The sequence below is a fragment of the Scyliorhinus torazame genome, chromosome 1 (genome assembly GCF_047496885.1).
Source record: "Scyliorhinus torazame isolate Kashiwa2021f chromosome 1, sScyTor2.1, whole genome shotgun sequence".
Lineage (NCBI taxonomy): Eukaryota > Metazoa > Chordata > Chondrichthyes > Carcharhiniformes > Scyliorhinidae > Scyliorhinus > Scyliorhinus torazame.
This window is the reverse complement of record NC_092707.1, coordinates 180,831,317-180,849,620: the sequence shown is the minus strand read 5'-3', so window position 1 is coordinate 180,849,620 and position 18,304 is coordinate 180,831,317. Positions and strand designations below refer to the sequence as shown.

At 44.8% G+C, this 18,304-nt stretch overlaps 1 protein-coding gene across 3 annotated transcripts in view; it reads right to left on the bottom strand.

The window, feature by feature from the left end:
* Positions 1-704: 704 nt before the first annotated feature.
* The window catches only part of LOC140417927 (uncharacterized), a 97,310-nt gene continuing 79,710 nt past the window's right edge, over positions 705-18,304 (bottom strand). For all 3 annotated transcript variants that reach the window (XM_072501369.1, XM_072501362.1, XM_072501376.1), the window contains exons 4-9: positions 17,806-17,900; positions 16,831-16,923; positions 16,503-16,665; positions 14,155-14,339; positions 7,729-7,827; positions 705-5,467 (exon numbers count right to left, since the gene is read on the bottom strand). In XM_072501369.1, the coding sequence (XP_072357470.1) occupies positions 5,207-5,467; positions 7,729-7,827; positions 14,155-14,339; positions 16,503-16,665; positions 16,831-16,923; positions 17,806-17,900 (896 nt within the window). In that variant the 3' untranslated portion in view covers positions 705-5,206. The remainder of the gene's footprint in view (positions 5,468-7,728; positions 7,828-14,154; positions 14,340-16,502; positions 16,666-16,830; positions 16,924-17,805; positions 17,901-18,304) is intronic.

Sequence of the window (18,304 nt, the reverse complement as noted above, 5' to 3'; positions counted from 1 at the left end):
GGTACACGTGACAATAAACAAATCCAATCCAATCCAATAATCGGCCTATGGAGATAATTCTAATTTATTAACATTCTAGTAGTAATGAATGGGAAGAGGAAGACAAATAAGCAACAATGGAGGACAAACTGTTCTGATTAACATGTGCAATGATCTGATGAATGTTTTCATGGTGTTTGCTCTGGGCAGTGTTTCCAGCAATATAATAAGTGTGATTTTTAAAAAATAATCAGCATACTAGCAGCGTCACTTCATATCAGAATGAATCCAATTCTCAACTCCATTTGTTTCAGTGAAGCAGGATGTTTTTTAAATGGGAAAAAATCCATCAAATTCAGTGTGTCATTTTTGAACAGTTTTCTGTACAATAAATAGAATCATATAATTTACAGTGCCGAAGGAGGCCATTCGGCCCATCAAGTCTGCACTAGCCCTTGGAAAGAGTACCCTACCTAAGCCAGCTGGCCTATTATTGTCAGTAACAGTGCACAGTATTTCCAAAGTTGGCAAAAATACAGACAGGAGAGCAGAATTTTTCAAGCACTTAAAATGTGTGACTACATTTAAAATAAAATGCAATAAAATTGCTCTAAATTCACAACAAAGCCAGAAACAAATATGATTATATATGCCTTCCCAAAATAAATGTATTTGTGCATCTTTGAAAAATACATTTTGTAAATCCAATGCATTTAAACTAAACATTTGTTTTTGCATATAACTTTATTAAAGCTTATTTGATAATACATAGATGCCACACAGAGTCGTACATCTGATAGTCATTACCTGAAACAAAAAGAACGACGGAATTCTAACAATAGCACAGTTAAACAATTGCAGTCACAGTATGTAAAGCAATGTTCAACTGTGATTTCATTAGAAACTAATTTAAAAATATCCTTTAACAGACTATGGAAAAGGCGAATTAGCCACTTTAATGTCATATGGATATTGTGAATCTCTCTTCCTGTATTATCATCAAAACTCAAAAATGGCAGGAGGCCTTTTACCTGTTGTTACTTATAAAGACATCCCCAAGAAGTATTAAGGATAGTTAAGTGCTGTGATCACATTTATCTGCATTCAAAATGTCATCAGCTTCTCTCCCTGATGATCTCCCAGTTATGTTGTGCTGTTATAGTGACATGTGTAGCAACATACTGTGAAACTTTGTACTACTGATCAACTTTAGGCTAGGGATCACTGTTAGTGACATCAGAAAACAAACCCAATGCATTTACTGGAGACATGAAACTGTCTAATTTAGTTTCTGGCCATATATCTCAAAATATTAACTAATGATTCACTAATCAAAAATGAAAAAAATACTTGTAACCACACTTGGTTAGGTTGAATCCATATGTGAAAATGAAAATGAAAATCACTTGTTGTCACACGTAGGCTTCAAATGAAGTTACTGTGAAAAGCCCCTAGTCGCCACATTCCGGCGCCTGTTCGGGAAGGCTGGTACGGGAATTGAACCGTGCTGCTGGCCTGCCTTGGTCTGCTGTCAAAGCCAGTGATTTAGCCCTGTGCTAAACCAGCCCCTTTATATTGCAATTAGTAATTGAATCGGGAATAAACTAGCGGGTTTTTCATTGGGTCAATAATTTTCAAATTCAAAGCTAGGATGCAAATGGGTTTCATTCTCAAACACAAATGTTGTTCTCACAAGAATCACTGGCAATTTATTGAATCTATCAATGGTAAGTCAAATTAAATTTTAATTAGATATTGTAATCCATCGGTTCTCATTAAAATGGAATACACTGGCCTACTACTGGTACCTCACAGGATTGAGTTCTCCACAGTCTTGGGAAGATCAGAGTTCTAAAGTAGGCCAGCTCCTGGTGAGAAAGACCATCATGGAGGAGAAGGATGGGCCAGGCACTTTTCAAGCAGAACACACTCCTATTTTCAAATATGTTTATTTGGTGATGAGCCTCTCGCAATGGATACAGTAAAATGGTTGAATGCTTGTAATGCTCATAGCAATACCTCCTGCTGCTTTCAGTTAATTCTCTTTGGGTGGTGATATTCCCGCCTTTAACAATAACAGGAGAATGTCTGCATTTCTTCTCAATCAACAACCACACACAAAATCATGGAAACATTGGGAATGCAACATCAGTGCTTCTGGAGAAAAGCAGACTCTCTCTTACTTTCATTAAAGGAGAAATATAGCCCTTCTTATACTCTTTATTTGTATTCCATACATTATTCTAACATTATACAAATATAATTCTGTTTTAATTTTATTACAGTCCAGTCAAACAAATATTTTATGCTTGAAGCAAACATCACAAGACATGGGTTTAAACTGCATATTCACATATAAGCAGGGTGACCAGACCTTGCCAGAATTTGAATTCGCGCTGAGCTCTGTAATGACAGGGCTGGCAGTAGATATGACAGCAGCTACAACTGATCAGATATACATTCAACTTTGCTCAGATGTTTTTTTAAAAGGGCCTGTTCAGGAGTGAGTCTGCACAAATTGAATGTTGAAAGCAATGACAGAGACTTGCAAAAGCATTTAAGTAAGGGCAGCAAACAAAAACGCTGGCCAATTATTCTAGCTAGGATCTAGGGAAATGTTAGAACAGAGACAAGCATCCCAGAAATGAGGATAGTGTCGGAGGGGAATCCGATCGAGTTCGCCACGTCACAACTGCCGGCGAGAACAGAGAACACTTGGCACTCAGCTAAAACTCCGCTCACTGCAGGGGACTGGATAATCCCACTGCCGGGGACGGACACAGAATTCTGGCCATAATCTTTATTGCATTTATGAAGAGATATTTCCCCTTAAGTATTTGTGGAAAACAGGGATAAATAAAAACCTGAGGGCTCCCAGTGCCGAGATAACCATATGATAACATCTCAATTCCATAATTAGTCAATGAAGCGGAGACTACATGAACGTTGAGGATGAGACTGGATAGATAGATGCTGGACAAAGTGTCAAAGGGGAACAGGATGGGTAAATCTGTTTAGGACCACTTGCTCAAATGGAGGGCAAATGTTGACGGACAATAATTGGACCGAATGGCTTAGTTCCATCTTATAACCTCCTGTACATTTTCACAGCAAAACCTGAGCTTCCCATTTCTACCTCTTCACATAAAGGGAAAATTTGCCTTCCTACTACTTATTCCTTTTGTGCAGTAGCTATTTGGATAAACTACACTGGCATGTATGAAGTGAATTCACAACTAATATGTTCAAACATTGAATATTATTCCTGGACACTTCTAGCCTTACCTCCTCTGTAAGCAGTTGAGAAAAAAAAACTAGGAATGGTTTATCACATTCTCCTCTCTCTGACAGCTTGATTTAGAGTGGCCTTTACAAATAACATAAAGAACTAACCAGGCCTCACAAACTAATAATCTTGAGTTTTACAAGACAAATTGCACCTCCTTTTTTAAACAACTTGTAAGCCAATTGAAGAGATTTTACTTGTATGTTAATGACTGAAAAAGTTCTAAAAAAAATTTAAAACTTGCATTTATATAGCGCCCTTTGTGACTTCAGGAAGTCCCAAAGTGTTGTATAACTAATTAAGAACTTTTGAAGTGCAGGGACTATTGTAGGAATTGCGGCAGCTAATTTGCACACAGCAATCTCCCACAAACAGCCAAATCGATAATTACCAGACAATCTGCTTTTAGTAATATTCATTGAGGGATAAATATTTACTGAGACACCAGGGAGGATGCCATTGCTCTTCTTCAAAATATTGTCATGGGATCTTCTATGTCCACCTGACAGTGCAGGCAGGACCTTGATTTAACATCACATCCAAAGCACAATACCTGTGACAGCACACCACCCTCTCCAACACTGCACTGGAGTGTCAGTCTAGGTTTTTGTGCTGACACCAGTACCTTGGTTATGGTCGGTATCAACCGAACGGAATTACATCTACCTCTGAAGAACTATTTGCATTATAAAAGCGATGCTAGATTAGAAAACATATAGGCTGGGATTTTCCAGCAGACCTGCTGTGGGTTTTGTGTAGGGCCAGAAAACCCTGCCTACAGTCTGGATGCTGGTCCCCCTAGGTAGCAATGCTGGAACCCCCAGACAACAATGCACTGCACTTTCATAGTTCCTTCCCCATCTCCCATATTTTAATGATGAAGTGCAAAACCAATCAGACTTTTCCCCCTGCCATATGAGCAACATTTTTAATCAAAAAGATTGTTGTTATTTACAACCTACAAAGATTCCAACACTGCAAACTCACTGAACTGAACAGACCTTTTAACTAGGTGTATCATTTTACATTATGATATAAGTCTATTTAGAACCCTGTTATATACACTACATAAGCCTTTTCTGTATAGTTCTTCAAGCATTCTGTAATGCAGAGCTGTGGAGATGAAAATTTGAGAAAAAAGGGAATATGTTTCATGTCACACCATCTGCAGTTTACATTTGAGGTTTCAAACTATTGATATGCATTTTAATGTTAAAAACACTGCTTTCTCTCTTAGATTTGGCCAATGTTTGATTATGTGCATTTCAGATTGGCAGAAGACAGTGCCATTTTTTCATTCGTTTTATATTACAAATTGAGAAGCCCAAAAGATTAATTTTTGCGAGGACGGATTTAAATGCTGGAGAAAAAGGCTTAGTTTTTCCATGGTGTTAGAATGTGCCTGTTGTTTTTATTTCAATGCACTTTGTAGAAGACAATGCAAATCTTGAAGGTCAAAATCCATCCAAAATAATTTGTGACTTTACTGCTTAAATTCCATTGGAGATCTGTGGTGCCTACAGCAGTGAGGTATGTATGGAACTTTTAATCGTTCGACTCTTCAGCTACAGGGAAATGTTTTTCTGCCTGTTCTCAGTCATCTGTGTACTTGAGATTCTTGATTTTATTAGCGATGATGGCGAGGGAGCGAGATTGGGGCGGGGGGGTGGGGGGGGAGGGGTTGAAGGAGAGAGAGAGGAGCTATTTCTACATTTCGCAATCATTACAGAACCCTTAGCCATCTCCTATTCTGAAACCCAATTTGGGGATGAAGAAAACAATTGCTTTAGCTACATTAAGGGGTGTTTATTTTCCTTTTTGAAACATCTCCTCAGTTTGAATACTGACATAAAAAGGCTTATGCAGTTGTATGCTGATGTCTGAATGTAAAGTGACATAATTGAACATTCAAAGTCTGGTGTGAATTCTTGGCTCCTGCATTTAGAAACTAAAGAGTGCAAAGTGATTAGTCAAAATAAACACAGCAATTGTATAAACCATCAGCTTCATAGATTCTGTCATACTTGCAGATCCAAGTAAATTATCGTTTCCATCTAATTTCAGGCAGGAACTCGTGACGGCCGCGCAGCACTCCTGGACGCATGTTGACGAACTGCTGTCAGATGAGCACCCAGTCGACACAGTGTTGCAAGAGTTGTCGCAGCTACTTGTCCATGTGCTGGTTGCTGTAGTCTGTTCCAGCTGAGTAACAGAAAGAGAAGCAACAAAAGGTTATGTCACCATAGAGTGCACCCGTTAAAAATCAGGATGAAATCACTTTACCCGAACTGGCAGAATATTCATTTAATGCTTTGAATACAAAGTTGAAATATTTACGCACTCTCTGTCAGTTATCATCTGGAAGTTAGTTTCTGAAAACTTCCTAATGCTGCAACTTGCAAAGTAGAATTGGATGATGGACTAGCCATCTCCACACCAACAACGACTTGTATTTACATAGCACCTTTAATTCAATAAAAATAATCCTCAAGACATTTCACAGGAGAGTTGTAAAATGAAATGAAAATCACTTATTGTCACAAGTAGGCTTCAAATGAAGTTACTGTGAAAAGCCCCTAGTCGCCACATTCCGGTGCCTGTTCGGGGAGGCTGTTACGGGAATCGAACCGTGCGGCTGGCCTGCCTTGGTCTGCTTTCAAAGCCAGCGATTTAGCCCTGTGCTAAACAGCCCCTCAATCAAACTTAACACAAAACGAAAGAGGAAGCTGTGAGGACAGGCGGTCAAAAACCTAGTCAAAGTGATGTGTTATTTCATGCATTAAAGTGCTGTACTGCATAAGGTATTACTGTTGCACCAATAACCTTGCCAAGAGAAACACACCATAACTTATTCAGGTATTAGGGATGTATCCAGGGCGGCACTGTGGCACAGTGGTTAGCACTGCTGCCTCATGGTGCCGAGGACATGGGTTTGATCCCGGTCCCAGGTTCGATCCTGGCCCCGGGTCACTGTCCGTGTGGAGTTTGCACATTCCCCCTGTGTCTGCGTGTGTCTCACTCTCACAATCCAAAGATATGCAGGGTAGGTGAATTGGCCACACTAAATAGCCCCTTAATTGAAAAAAAAAAGAATTGGGTACTCTACATTTATAAAAGTAAAGGTTTTAGGGAGATATAGACTCAAAAACATCTGAACAAAGGGCAGGAGTAGGCCATTCAGCCCCTCAAGCCTGCTCTGCCATTCAATAGGATCACGTTGCTCTGATAGTAACCTCAAATCTACAGCCCACCTACTCCCGATAACCTATCACCTTCTCGCTTACCAAAACTACAGCCAACTCTGCCTTAAAACTATTCAAAGACTCCGCTTCCCCAAACCTTTTCAGGAAGAGAGATCCAAAGACTCTGAGTGAAAACATTTTGCCCTTTGGGTGCCCTGCCATTATGAGGTGGGATGCGGGGGCTCGAGGACTCCCTCATTGGCACAATGGAGGGGTCCGGAGATCGGGGCACCATTTAAAAATGGTGCCTCACTCTCTTCCTGCATTGGTGGAAGGCGCTCGTTATTGCAGGAATTGGGCCGAAGTGCAGCCTCGGCCAGGCGTTCGTCATCGAGGCCCAGAAATGAAGCAGAGTTAGAGTCCTGTTTAAAAGCGGGGTCGTTCTCGGTGTTGCCAGTGCCAAGAAACACACGGCTAAACATGCCCGAAATGGGATTCAGTTTAATTTCCATTAAATCGTGCCCTTAGTCATATTTTTAGGCTTGTAGAGTTTCTCCCTGGTCAAGGAAATTCTCTCAACACTGGGGAGCTGAGACCGGCTCCTCAGCGAATGGGCCACCATTTTACAAAGGGGCCCTGATCTCTAAGTGAGCTTGAGGGTCTACCACAAACCCCCCCCCCCCACCCACCCACAGGCAATGTCACCACCCGCACTGATTCCCCACACACCCCTAAGTGAGGACACCCGGCAATGAGGTTGCTGAGGGCCCACCCCGCCATTCGCCCCCCCACCCCTTTCAGGATCCCCACCCTGAATCCCCTCCCAACCTCTTCACCTCTCCCCTTTCATACCCGTTCTTCACCTCACCCCTCAGGCCCAGGCCCTTGGCAGTGCCATATTGGCACCTGGGAACCCTGGTAGTGTCATTGCAAGCATGACAGTGCCACCTGGGCACCTTGGCACTGCCAGGGTGATAGTGCCAAAGTGTCTGAGTGGCATTGCCAAGGTACCTGGATGCCAGGTGGAGAGCCAGGGGGTCACCCTGCCCTGTACCCGACCACCCAGGGGTCTGCAATGACCTAGGAACCTCCCCTCCACCCCCAGGTATTGTTAGGCCTGCTCCATGTTTGTGTGAACCAGTACCAAACAGCACCCATTCCAGTCTTCGCTGGGTTCCCTGGCCTTGCAGCTCATTTATATACGTATGCCTGGATCGCGCCCAGCAGCCATACCCGATACTGTAAACTCCAACAGCAGAAAACCTGTTAGATTGAGCTAACCTTGCAGTAGTTCATGCCGACAGGGCAGTACATGTCTCCCTGATCCTGGTTTTTGTAGCAGTCACTTCCAACACAGCTGATCACAGCGCACTTGTTTCCCTGCAGTGACAAAGAAAGCATCAGCTTGGTACAAGCATTTGCAGCATGACACAGACATTTTCATCAGCAATTCTGAATATTTTCTACCCATACTAAAGTAAAAACCTCCTGACCATCAGATTCACAAAAGTCTTGTGTGGTTTTGTTTCATTGTTTTATAAATACATGAACAAATATATAGCAGAACTTCTTATAATGTCACTTGTCAGGCTTGTGTTATCTATAAATTTTGTATGAGTCTGGGTTTATTAATCTAACTACGTTTTTTTTGGTTAGCTCAGTTGGTTGAACTGTTGGTTCATGATGCAGGGCAATGCCAACAGCCAGGTTCAATTCCGTACCGGGTGAGGTTATTCATGAAGGCCCCTCCTTCTCAGCCTTGCCCTTCGCCTGAGGTGTGGTGACCTTCAGGTTAAAGCATCACCAGTCAGCTCTCACAGGGGAGAGCAGCCTATAGTCCTCTGGCACTGTGGTGACATTTACAATCCAAAGGCGTTTCAGAGCAAATGGCTCCACAAACATTGGGAGTCCACTTGTACCACACAGCGACACTACACTTCATCAAGGTTTTGTGTGAATTTAGTGTTAGTGCATTTTTGTGCGTAAAAGGGGCAGCACTCTCATGGAGCATCAGATCCCATCCCCACAAAGGTGGTCCAGTCTCAAACCCCTCATTACTATCTAGGTTACCTATGTTGCAGACAGTCATCATTGGCAGCTGGTTAAAGTAGAGTGATAATTTTACTTGTTGCTGGCGCCATTTCGAAATAGCATGTAAATCTTAAAGATAAAGGGGTACTTTGGCTGCTCTTTCGATACACTGTCCACTTCATTCCACCTCTTTTGTTCCTATCATAGTATTCAGCACAGTTTATTCTCCTTAATATTATTTCCTTCAGCTCTTCACACTTCCGCCATCTTTCACAAACTGTGGCAAACACATCATCAAAACGCCTTGCTACTTTAATGTTTACACACTTTCATGCTCTGTTACAAGCCAACTTTGCACAGTTACAGGGAGTAGACAGCTACAGGAGGAGGACCATTATTCACCTGTGTCCTGTCCCATTTGAAGAATGAATGATAGCCAATTATGGGCAGGGAGTATGTCATCATGATGGTGTCTGGTGAGGTTCCATGTTTCCCTCATTGCCTGTTTAATTAAATGCAATTCATTCACACGATGCATGAACAATTGCTGCCATTTTCAGAAGCCAACTGATTTGTCTCTGCTTATTCACATCATTAAATGATGTATCATGTTGCTTTTTACTCATTTCAGCTCCAGCAGCTCCACCACACCATCAGGAAGCAGCAGAACATGAAGACATTGAAACTGAAGAGGGAAGTGTTGCACAATAGAAGCTGATGCTCATCCTACACCTGCAGGCACCAGATCAGAGACTCATGGATTAGGAGATCAGAGAGGGTTCTGCGCAGTTTGGGTGAAGAGGAGCAAGGACAGGAAGATTGGACAGCCAAGGAAGTAGCTTGTTGAATGAAGATTATGACATCAAGATTGCAATAGCATTGGGCTGCCTGCATGTTAATCTGTACAACATTGAAGAGTTTTGTGAAGTCCAGATGCAACTTGTGAGCATTAAGACCAAGCAATCAAAGATGGAGCAAGTGTCCTGCTTTAGAAGCACAGCAAGGAGAGCCACAGCACTGGAGCCTCTGGTGACAGCTTCGATGGAAGATTTGTCTGCTGCCATTGTGGCTTTGGGGTACAGCATCTCCTCTGGTTTAAAACACCTGAAAGAGGGTGCAGTCAGTTTTCAAAGCCTTCCAATAGACCTGTACTCCGCACTTATGCAAAGCAGTGGGAGCCCAGGGAAGCAGCCCCCTGAGGGTGCTATTGGCTGCATGAGATTGGCATCTCAAGATGACAGTACATCCTGCTTACCCACCATCCTTTCAATCAATGTCCTTCTTGGTGCTAGCTTGGCCAAACCTGAGCCACAGCAGTCTGCAGCTTGCATTATCAATAGCCAGAGCTCCTCAAATTTGCCCACTATGGCCAACTCAAGTGTGCTCAGGAAACATTCAGCAGCCTTCCATCTCACAGCTGTAGCTGGGGAGAAATGACCATGGTAGAGCATGAGGATAGTATGTGTAAAAGAACATAAAGACAGGCTGTCAGGTTTTGCAATAGGGAAATTTGGAAATATATAGCCATAAAGTTGTCGGGCGTCATTCTCCGACCCCCCACCGGGTCGGAGAATGGCCGTTGGCCGCCGTGAATCCCGCCCCCGCCGAAGTCTCCGGTACCGGAGATTGGGCGGGGGCGGGAATCGGGCCTCGCCGGTTGGCGGGGCCCCCGCTCAATTTTCCGGCCCGGATGGGCCGAAGTCCCGCCCAGAAATTGCCTGTCCCGCTGGCGTAAATTAAACCTGGTATTTACCGGCGGGACCAGGCGGCGTGGGCGGGCTCCGGGGTCCTGGGGGGGGCGCGGGGCGATCTGACCCCGGGGGGTGCCCCCACGGTGGCCTGGCCCGCGATCGGGGCCCACCGATCCGTGGGCGGGCCTGTGCCGTGGGGGCACTCTTTCCCTTCCGCCTCCGCCACGGCCTCCACCATGGCGGAGGCGGAAGTAACTCTCCCCACTGCGCATGCGCCGGGAAACTGTCAGCAGCCGCTGACGCTCCCGCGCATGCGCCGGGAAACTGTCAGCGGCCGCTGACGCTCCCGCGCATGCGCCGCATTTCCGCGCCAGCTGGCGGGGCAACAAACGCCATTTACGCCAGCTGGCGGGGCAGGAATCCCTTCGGCGCCGGCCTAGCCCCGACATTGAGGGGCTAGGCCGCCAAAGATGCGGAGCATTCGACACCTTTGGGCCGGCGCGATGCCCGTCTGATTGGCGCCGATTTGGGCGCCAGTCGGCGGACATCGCGCCGTTGGGGGAGAATTCCGCCCGCAAGTCCAGAATAGATTCTGTCAGAAATAATTTTATTTTGATGTCGCTGTTTGTCTTGTACTGTAACAGGAACCTTGATGAAGGTACACTTTTTGAGGGTATTCAAATTAAAGCATTATTGATGATGGGTTTCTAGACTGAAACAAATGGAAGGAGGTTGGTGCTCTGGTCAGGAAAGGGATTGTTCAGAAGAGTATATCCTCAATAACTTGCTGATTACAAATCTCTGCTGATCCCCGGTCCCCTTTTTTCAACCTTGAGCTGTGCCAGTGGATAGTTGGAGAATTATGGCCATGACCTGTTAACATTTAGCAAGTCGTGGCAGTGCGCAAAAGCCACACCAGCAGCAATTTAGAAGGTGCCAGAAGCATGAAAATTAGGAACCATGGTGACCTTCGCTGCCTTGGGCAGTATAGATTTTTATATTCATTGGATACGGGCACAGCTCCTTGACTTGCGAGACCATTTCACCTTATTGTGGACCCTCAGTTACATGTAGGCCAGTCAAGAATGGCAAATTTCCTTCCCTAAAGAACATTAGTGAACCAGATGGATTTTTATGGCAATAGTTTGAATGGTCATCATTATACTTATGGGGCGGGATTCTCCGACTCCCCGCCAGGTCAGAGAATCCCCAGGGGGCGGCGAGAATCCCGCGCCGCCGCTCCGACACCGGCTGATATATTCTCTGGCGCCGGTTTTCGGGTGGGGGCGGGGATCACGCCACGCCAGCCGAGGGCTGTTGGCAGCCCCCCCCCCGCCCAACAATTCTCCGGGCCCCGATGGGCCGAGCGGCCGACTGTTTCTGGCCAGTCCCGTCAGCGTGGATTGGACTTGGTACAACACAGCGGGCCGCAAGTAAGTTGGCTGGGGCGGTCCTCGGGGGGGGCACGGGGGGATCCGACCCCGGGGCGAAACCCCCACGGTGGCCTGGCCCGCGATCAGAGCCCACCGATCTGCGGGTGGGCCTGTGCCGTGGGGGCACTTCTTCCTTCCACGCCGGCCCCTATAGGGCTCCGCCATGGCCGGCACAGAGGAGACACCCCCCTGCGCATGCGCCAGAATACGCCAGCTGATCTGCGCATGCGCGGAACCACGGCGGCGGTTGTGCGCATGCGCTAACTTGCACAGTCCCTTTGGCACCGGTTGGTGCGGTGCCAATCCTTCCGGCGCTGGTCTAGCCCCCGGAAGTGCGGAAAATTCCGCTACTTCCGGTCGGACTGACGCTGGAGTGGTTCGCACTGTTTTTTACGCTGGAGTCGGGCCATCGCGCTGATTCAGGAGAATCCCACCTATGATTCCAGATTTTTTCAAATTGAATTCAAATTTCACCATCGGCCATGGTGGCATTCAAACTGGATGCCCGGACCGGGCTTTGGATTACTAGCTCACTGGCAATGCCACTGCGTCACCGACTCTACATTACTGGATATTAGGTTTTAAATTTTGTTGTAACAAAGTGGGACATTCATGTGGCAGCATCCCCATCAAAACACAAGCACCTTAAGCACGGCTCCCCTGTGAGCTGCAGGTTTGGTAATCAGCTGCTGATGACAATGCCTCTGCTGCCCTCTTCCTGCAGCCTCTGCTGCTCTTTATTGAATTCATTTCACCTCCTCTGCCTCATGGCTTTGGAACCTCAATGGCAAATTTAGCAGAGCCCTTATGTTTAATTATTCAGAGCAAGCAAATCCTGTGAAAGAGTTCTGGTCCTCAGCAAACACACCCTACAAAAGTATTAACCAAAGAAACTCCTGCCAAAACATCCAAAATCTTAGCCCTAATGAACACCAACAACCTAAAACACCATACAGAAGAATATTTTTATACCTTTGTGGGGAGGGGCATTGCTGGCTTTATTTCTCATCCCGAATTGCCCTTGAGAAGGTGATGGTGAGCCACCTTCTTGAACTGCTGCAGTCCATGTGTTGGAGGAACATCCACAGTGCTGTTGGGGAGGGAATTCCAGGATTTTGACCCCGTGACAATGAAGGGACGAGGTTCCAAGTCAGGTTACTGCTTCATTTGGAGGGGAACTTGCAAGTGGTGATGTTCCCATGCATCTTCTCACTTTGTCCTTCTAGGTGGCAGTGGTTGGAGGTTTGGGAGGTGTTGTTAAAGGACTCTTGGTGAGTTGCTGCAGTGAATCTTGCAGATGGTACACACCGCTGCCACTGTGTATCGGTCACTGGAGGTGAGGATACCTCCAGTAATTACTGGGGATTAGGTATTAGGGAGAGAAGGCAGGAGAATGGGAATGAGAAAAATATCAGCCATGATTGAATGGCAGAGCTGACTCGATGGGCCGAATGACCTAATTCTGCTCCTATGTCTTATGGTCTCTTATGGTGTGAAAGCAACTTACAAATTCTCGCTTCCAAGATTTGTAGGTCGTTAGGAAAGTGATGTCTCAGACACACATGGATGCCAATTTTCTTTTTATTTGTTTTACGGGATGTGGGTGTCGCTGGTTAGGCGAGAATTCATTGCCCAACCCAGTTGCTCTTCAGAAGGTGGTAGTGAGCTGCCTTCTTGAACTGTTGCAGTTCCTGAGGTGCAGCCACATCCCCAGTGCTGCTTGGGAGGGAATTTCAAGATATTGACCCAGTGACAGTGAGCGAACGGCAATATATTTCCAAGTCAGGGTGGTGAACAACTTGTAGGAGAACCTCCAGGTGGTGGTGTTCTCAGATTTCTGGTATGGTCATGGGTTTGGAAGGTTCTGCCTAAGGAACCTTGGCGAGTTCCTGCAGTGCATCTTGTAGATGGTACGTACAGCTGCCACTGTTCGTCGGTAGTGCATGTATGTGGCAGGGTTAAAAGCCAAGTGGGCTGCTTTGTCCTGGATGGTGTTGAGCTTCTTGAATGCTGTTGGAGCTGCACTCATCCAGACAAGTGGAGAGTATTCCATTACAATCCTGACTTGTGCTTTGTAGGTGGTGGGCAGGCTTTGGGGGGGGTCAGGGGGTGAGTTACTCGCCACAGGTTTACGAGCCTCTGACCTGCTCTTGTAGCCACAATATCTAGTCCAGTTCAGTTTCTGGTAAATGGTAACCCCCAGGATGTTGATAGTTGATAATTTAACAGAAGTGTCATAATTCAATCCACCACCCATACATTCAAATTTAAACACCGGTGCCCGTTGCAGGCGGCCACACCAGAAACATAACAGTATGGAAATATTTGCACACACATGTAATGTAAAAAAAGGGGGAATCATGCAGCCAGTAAATAAATTCTCTCAGTGTTTTTTGTAGAGTTGTTATTTTTGAGATGGATTTATTTTGAAACAAAACTTTTTTTTTTTAAATCACAGAAAGTTGTAAAAAAATGAGTGGAAATTTAGAATTGTATTTGCAACAATCTCCAGGTGACTGGCATAACAGCCACACATCCAGCTGTCTACTCACACTGCCGATTGTTGTAGGGGTGGTTGTCGGTGTCGTTGTTGGTGTTGTCGTTGGTGTTGTCGTTGGTGTCGTCGTTGGTGTCGTTGTTGGTGTTGTCGTTGGTGTCGTCGGTGTTGTTGGTGTTGTTGTTGGTGTTGTCATTTCAACGGTGGTTTCTATAGGTTGATCGATTGTCATTGGCATTTCTGAAGTGCAAAAAGAAAAAAGAGGTTCAATTTAATTCCATGAATCAACAGAACATAATGATTAACTGATTAGGATCTTTCTCAGACGATAAGTCTTTCAGGCTCAATTCCAAATCCGAGTCAGGAACGATGATTTATTAAAGAAAAAGAACCACACCATTGTCAGTAACAAAAGTACACAGTTCCTGAAAGACAGTCTTCACTTTGGGCCAACAATGCCATCATGTGGCACTGTCGATGCCAGTGTCTATACTGTGAAGACCCGACCTTGGCTGGTAACACAAAATTGTCCCATTTGAATTTTATTCTGGTGCTTTAGGTGCATTGTTTATGACACAGTGGGTGGAATGTCTGCAATAAGTAAAGGAATACTGGCAATGTTGGTGAGGAATACCACTGGCTTTTTGTTCTGAATTATTTTGTGGTATGTGAGCGTCACTGGCAAGGTCGGAATTTGCTGTTCGCCCCTGATTACCCTTGAACTGAGTCAACCACTTTGCTGGAGTCACATGTAGGTCAGGCCAGGTAAGGATGGCGGACTCCCTTTCCTAAAGGACATTAAGTGAACCAGATGAGTTTTATGATAACAGATATTTTTAATTGAATTAAGTTCCACCAGCTCTCATAGTGGGATTTGAATACATATCCCTATAGGGCGGCAAGGTGACACAGTGGTTAGCCCCGCTGCCTCACAGTGGCAGGGACCTTGGTTCAATTCCGGCCTTAGTTAACTTTGTGGAGTTTGCAAATTCTCCCCATGTCTGTGCAGATTTCATCCGGGTGCACTGGTTTCCTCCCATAGTCCAAAGATGTGCAGGTTAGATGGGGATGGAGCTAGGGTATGAGCCTAGGTAGAGTGCTCTTTCAGAGGGTCATTGCAGATTTGATGGACTAAATGTTCTCTTTCTACATTGTGGGGAATCTATGATGATGATGGATTACTGGTCCAGCAACATTACCACTACACCAGCCTCTCCTCTGGCACTTTAATGCCTCCCAGAATTACACTTACCTTTCAATGTAAAATGTTGACAAAATGCATCAAGAGGACAATGACAACTCCTTGGCATACGTGACACAAGTTTGATTCCGTTACAAATTAACATTTAAAACAGCTGAGGTAAAAAAAAAGATTTTTGTATTGATTTATGGGACATGCCCCAGAATATGTTGATTCAAATTTTACCTAAAAATATTGTGAAGGCAAGGATCCAGCTTTAAATCTTACAGTAGTCACAGTAAATTGTACCAGATCAAAGTCATCAGGAACAAATGGCTATGATGCTAAACCTCACATTAATAACCAGATTGATGAAATGATGATGTTTCTTTAACTGTATAGGATAAAAAGGAATATTCACTACAACACCGAACATCACTCTGAATGATTGTCAGGGTCAACAATGTAATAATGCAGCAATCCAAAAAAGCAACCGAGAAGGCGCAGCACGATGGCGCAGTGGTTAGCACTGCTGCCTCACAGCACCATAGGACCCGGGTTCGATCCTGGCCCCAGGTCACTGTCCGTATGGAATTTGCTCATTCTCCCCATGTCCCCACAACCCAAAGATGTGGAGGGTAAGTGGCTTGGCCGCTCTAAATTGCTCCTTAATTGGAAAAAAAAAGAATTGGGTACTTAAAAATTTTTTTTAAAGCAATCGTGTCTGGAGACAAGGGTCTTCCAAATAGATCCTTGAGGTTTCATGTATTTTGTGGTCACTACTGCCTCGACCGAATTATTGCAGATATTGAAAAATCATCACATTCAGAAACTTCACAAATTTAACTATTCTTCAGTTCCTACACATCTCAGGAATGTGCCTCCTAATCATGTAGAGATAAAGGTCAAATTCCAGTTGTGCACTTCAAGAGAATACAAAATGGTCGTACTAAAGGTTGTAAGATTCCAGAAAGCACTGGGGTGCATTAATAATTCCAATTCAATCTTACTAATGCTGGGTTTTGTTGAGATAATCAACGTGAGAGGTAAATGCCATGTTGCCAATAGAGAATAAAGGTTATCTAGTTGTACATTGCTACCTTGTGATCAATGAATGCAGCCTCAAACTCAATTCAGGGCAGTTACTGTTATGTCTGTGATTTGCATGACGTGCTTTCAAATAAGGGGTCTCTGTAAATCAATGCAAAAGTTATCTGTACCACCTTCGATATATTCCTGAATTTCGCCATTCAGCAGCAGGCAGAGAGTTGTATTGCAACACTCCATCGTACACATATCATGTGAGGAATTCTGACAGATGTTGGTTGTGCTTGCACAGCTATCGCTGCAACCTGCCCAGTGGGAAACGTTGGAGGAACGGTACAGCTGTGAAATAAAATGGGCAATCATTAAAAATGATGTGTGAAAGATGCATTGAAAGAGATGATTTTCAGTAACACTGCACCAATTGTGCCTGTTTCGAACATTGTCTACCTGTTTTCTTCAGCTCCACAATTGAAAAGATCATTTGACCAAATCAAACAAACCTACCTCACAGTACATTTGAGTCTCAGGGCATTCCTCCCAGTTGTTATAATCTTCATAGCAGTTGTATCCTGAACAGTTAAATGTTTGGCAAGAGAACTGTAAACAATTACAAGAAAAACTATTCATTAAATTCAGTCATTAGTTTCAGTCTCATTTAGCACTATCTTCCACTGTTATTTTACTGTAGCAATAGATTTTTAAAATTCTTTCACAGGGTGTGGGTGTGATTGGCCAGGCCAGCATTTATTGCCCATCTCAAATTGCTCTGGAGAAGGTGGTGGTGAGCTGCCTTCTTTAACCGCTACAGTCGGTCTTGCTCCTGCTGGTCCACAAGGAAACAGAAATATTGCTAGCCTTATGGGGCTTCCACTCGTTCACGAGCTCTCTCTAGCAGGCTTGGCCCATTGGGGGAGCCACTGCTGCCTCCCACTCAGGTGCCCAGTTAAAATAGTAAATCATGCCCCACCATCAAGAAACCAATCATAAAAAAGGATGCAATCGGTTTGGGACAGGGCTGCTTGTCGCTTGCAATTTAAAATTGTAGGTGGTTCATTTTGGATGGGAAAGGGGTTCAGGAGTTCCCCATTACATTTAACTGCTCCCAACACCTCAACCCTCACCCCTTTCTCCAACTCTGGTTTAGCTTCCTCTAAGGAAGAAAGAGTTGAAATCAGGGACCCGGTGGCCAACTTTGCAAAGTAGATAATGGGCAGGATTCTCCAGTCCCCCAGCCGCGTATTTCTCGGCCAACGTGCCATTCACTGGCAGCAGGACTCTATCCTACCCTGCTTGTCAATGGGATTTCCCATTGAAACCACCCCATGCCGCTACAAACCCCACTGGCGGGCGTGTGCTGCCAGTGGGAAAAATGAATTCTGATGGGGGAAGAATTCCGGCCGAGATATCTCTTCATTATATAAATCCCTTAATTATAACCTGCAATTTGGAGTATTAAGTGTTTAACTGAAAATAACTTACGTTAGCTGGAAAATCAGTTGTATTCGTTGTCATATTTCCATAAGAATTTGTCGTCATGTAATAATCAGTTGCATTCCAAGGAGATGATGTACTGCCTACAATAAAATAAAACAATTATACTTCCTTACATTTACACAAACACTTTGCCACATTTCCCTCTTCGGCATTGCTTTCTATGAGGTGATGTTTACTGGCACACACACTTTGGAGCACACAGTTTATTTATTGATGCCACATTACTGGTTGATCACGGGTAATGTATTTTCTACTTCAGTTGTCAGGTTGGAATGGTATTTGCCACAAAGAGTTCGTAAGGAGCCAATTAATGATGCCAGCTAGGATTTATCCTGACCAGGGGCGAAATTCTCCCCCAACGGCGGGATGCCCGCCGACTGGCGCCAAAGCCGGCGCAAATCAGACGGGCATCGCGCCGGCAAAAAGGTGCGGAAGTCTCCGCATCTTTGGCGGCCTAGCCCCAACATTGAGGGGCTAGGCCGAC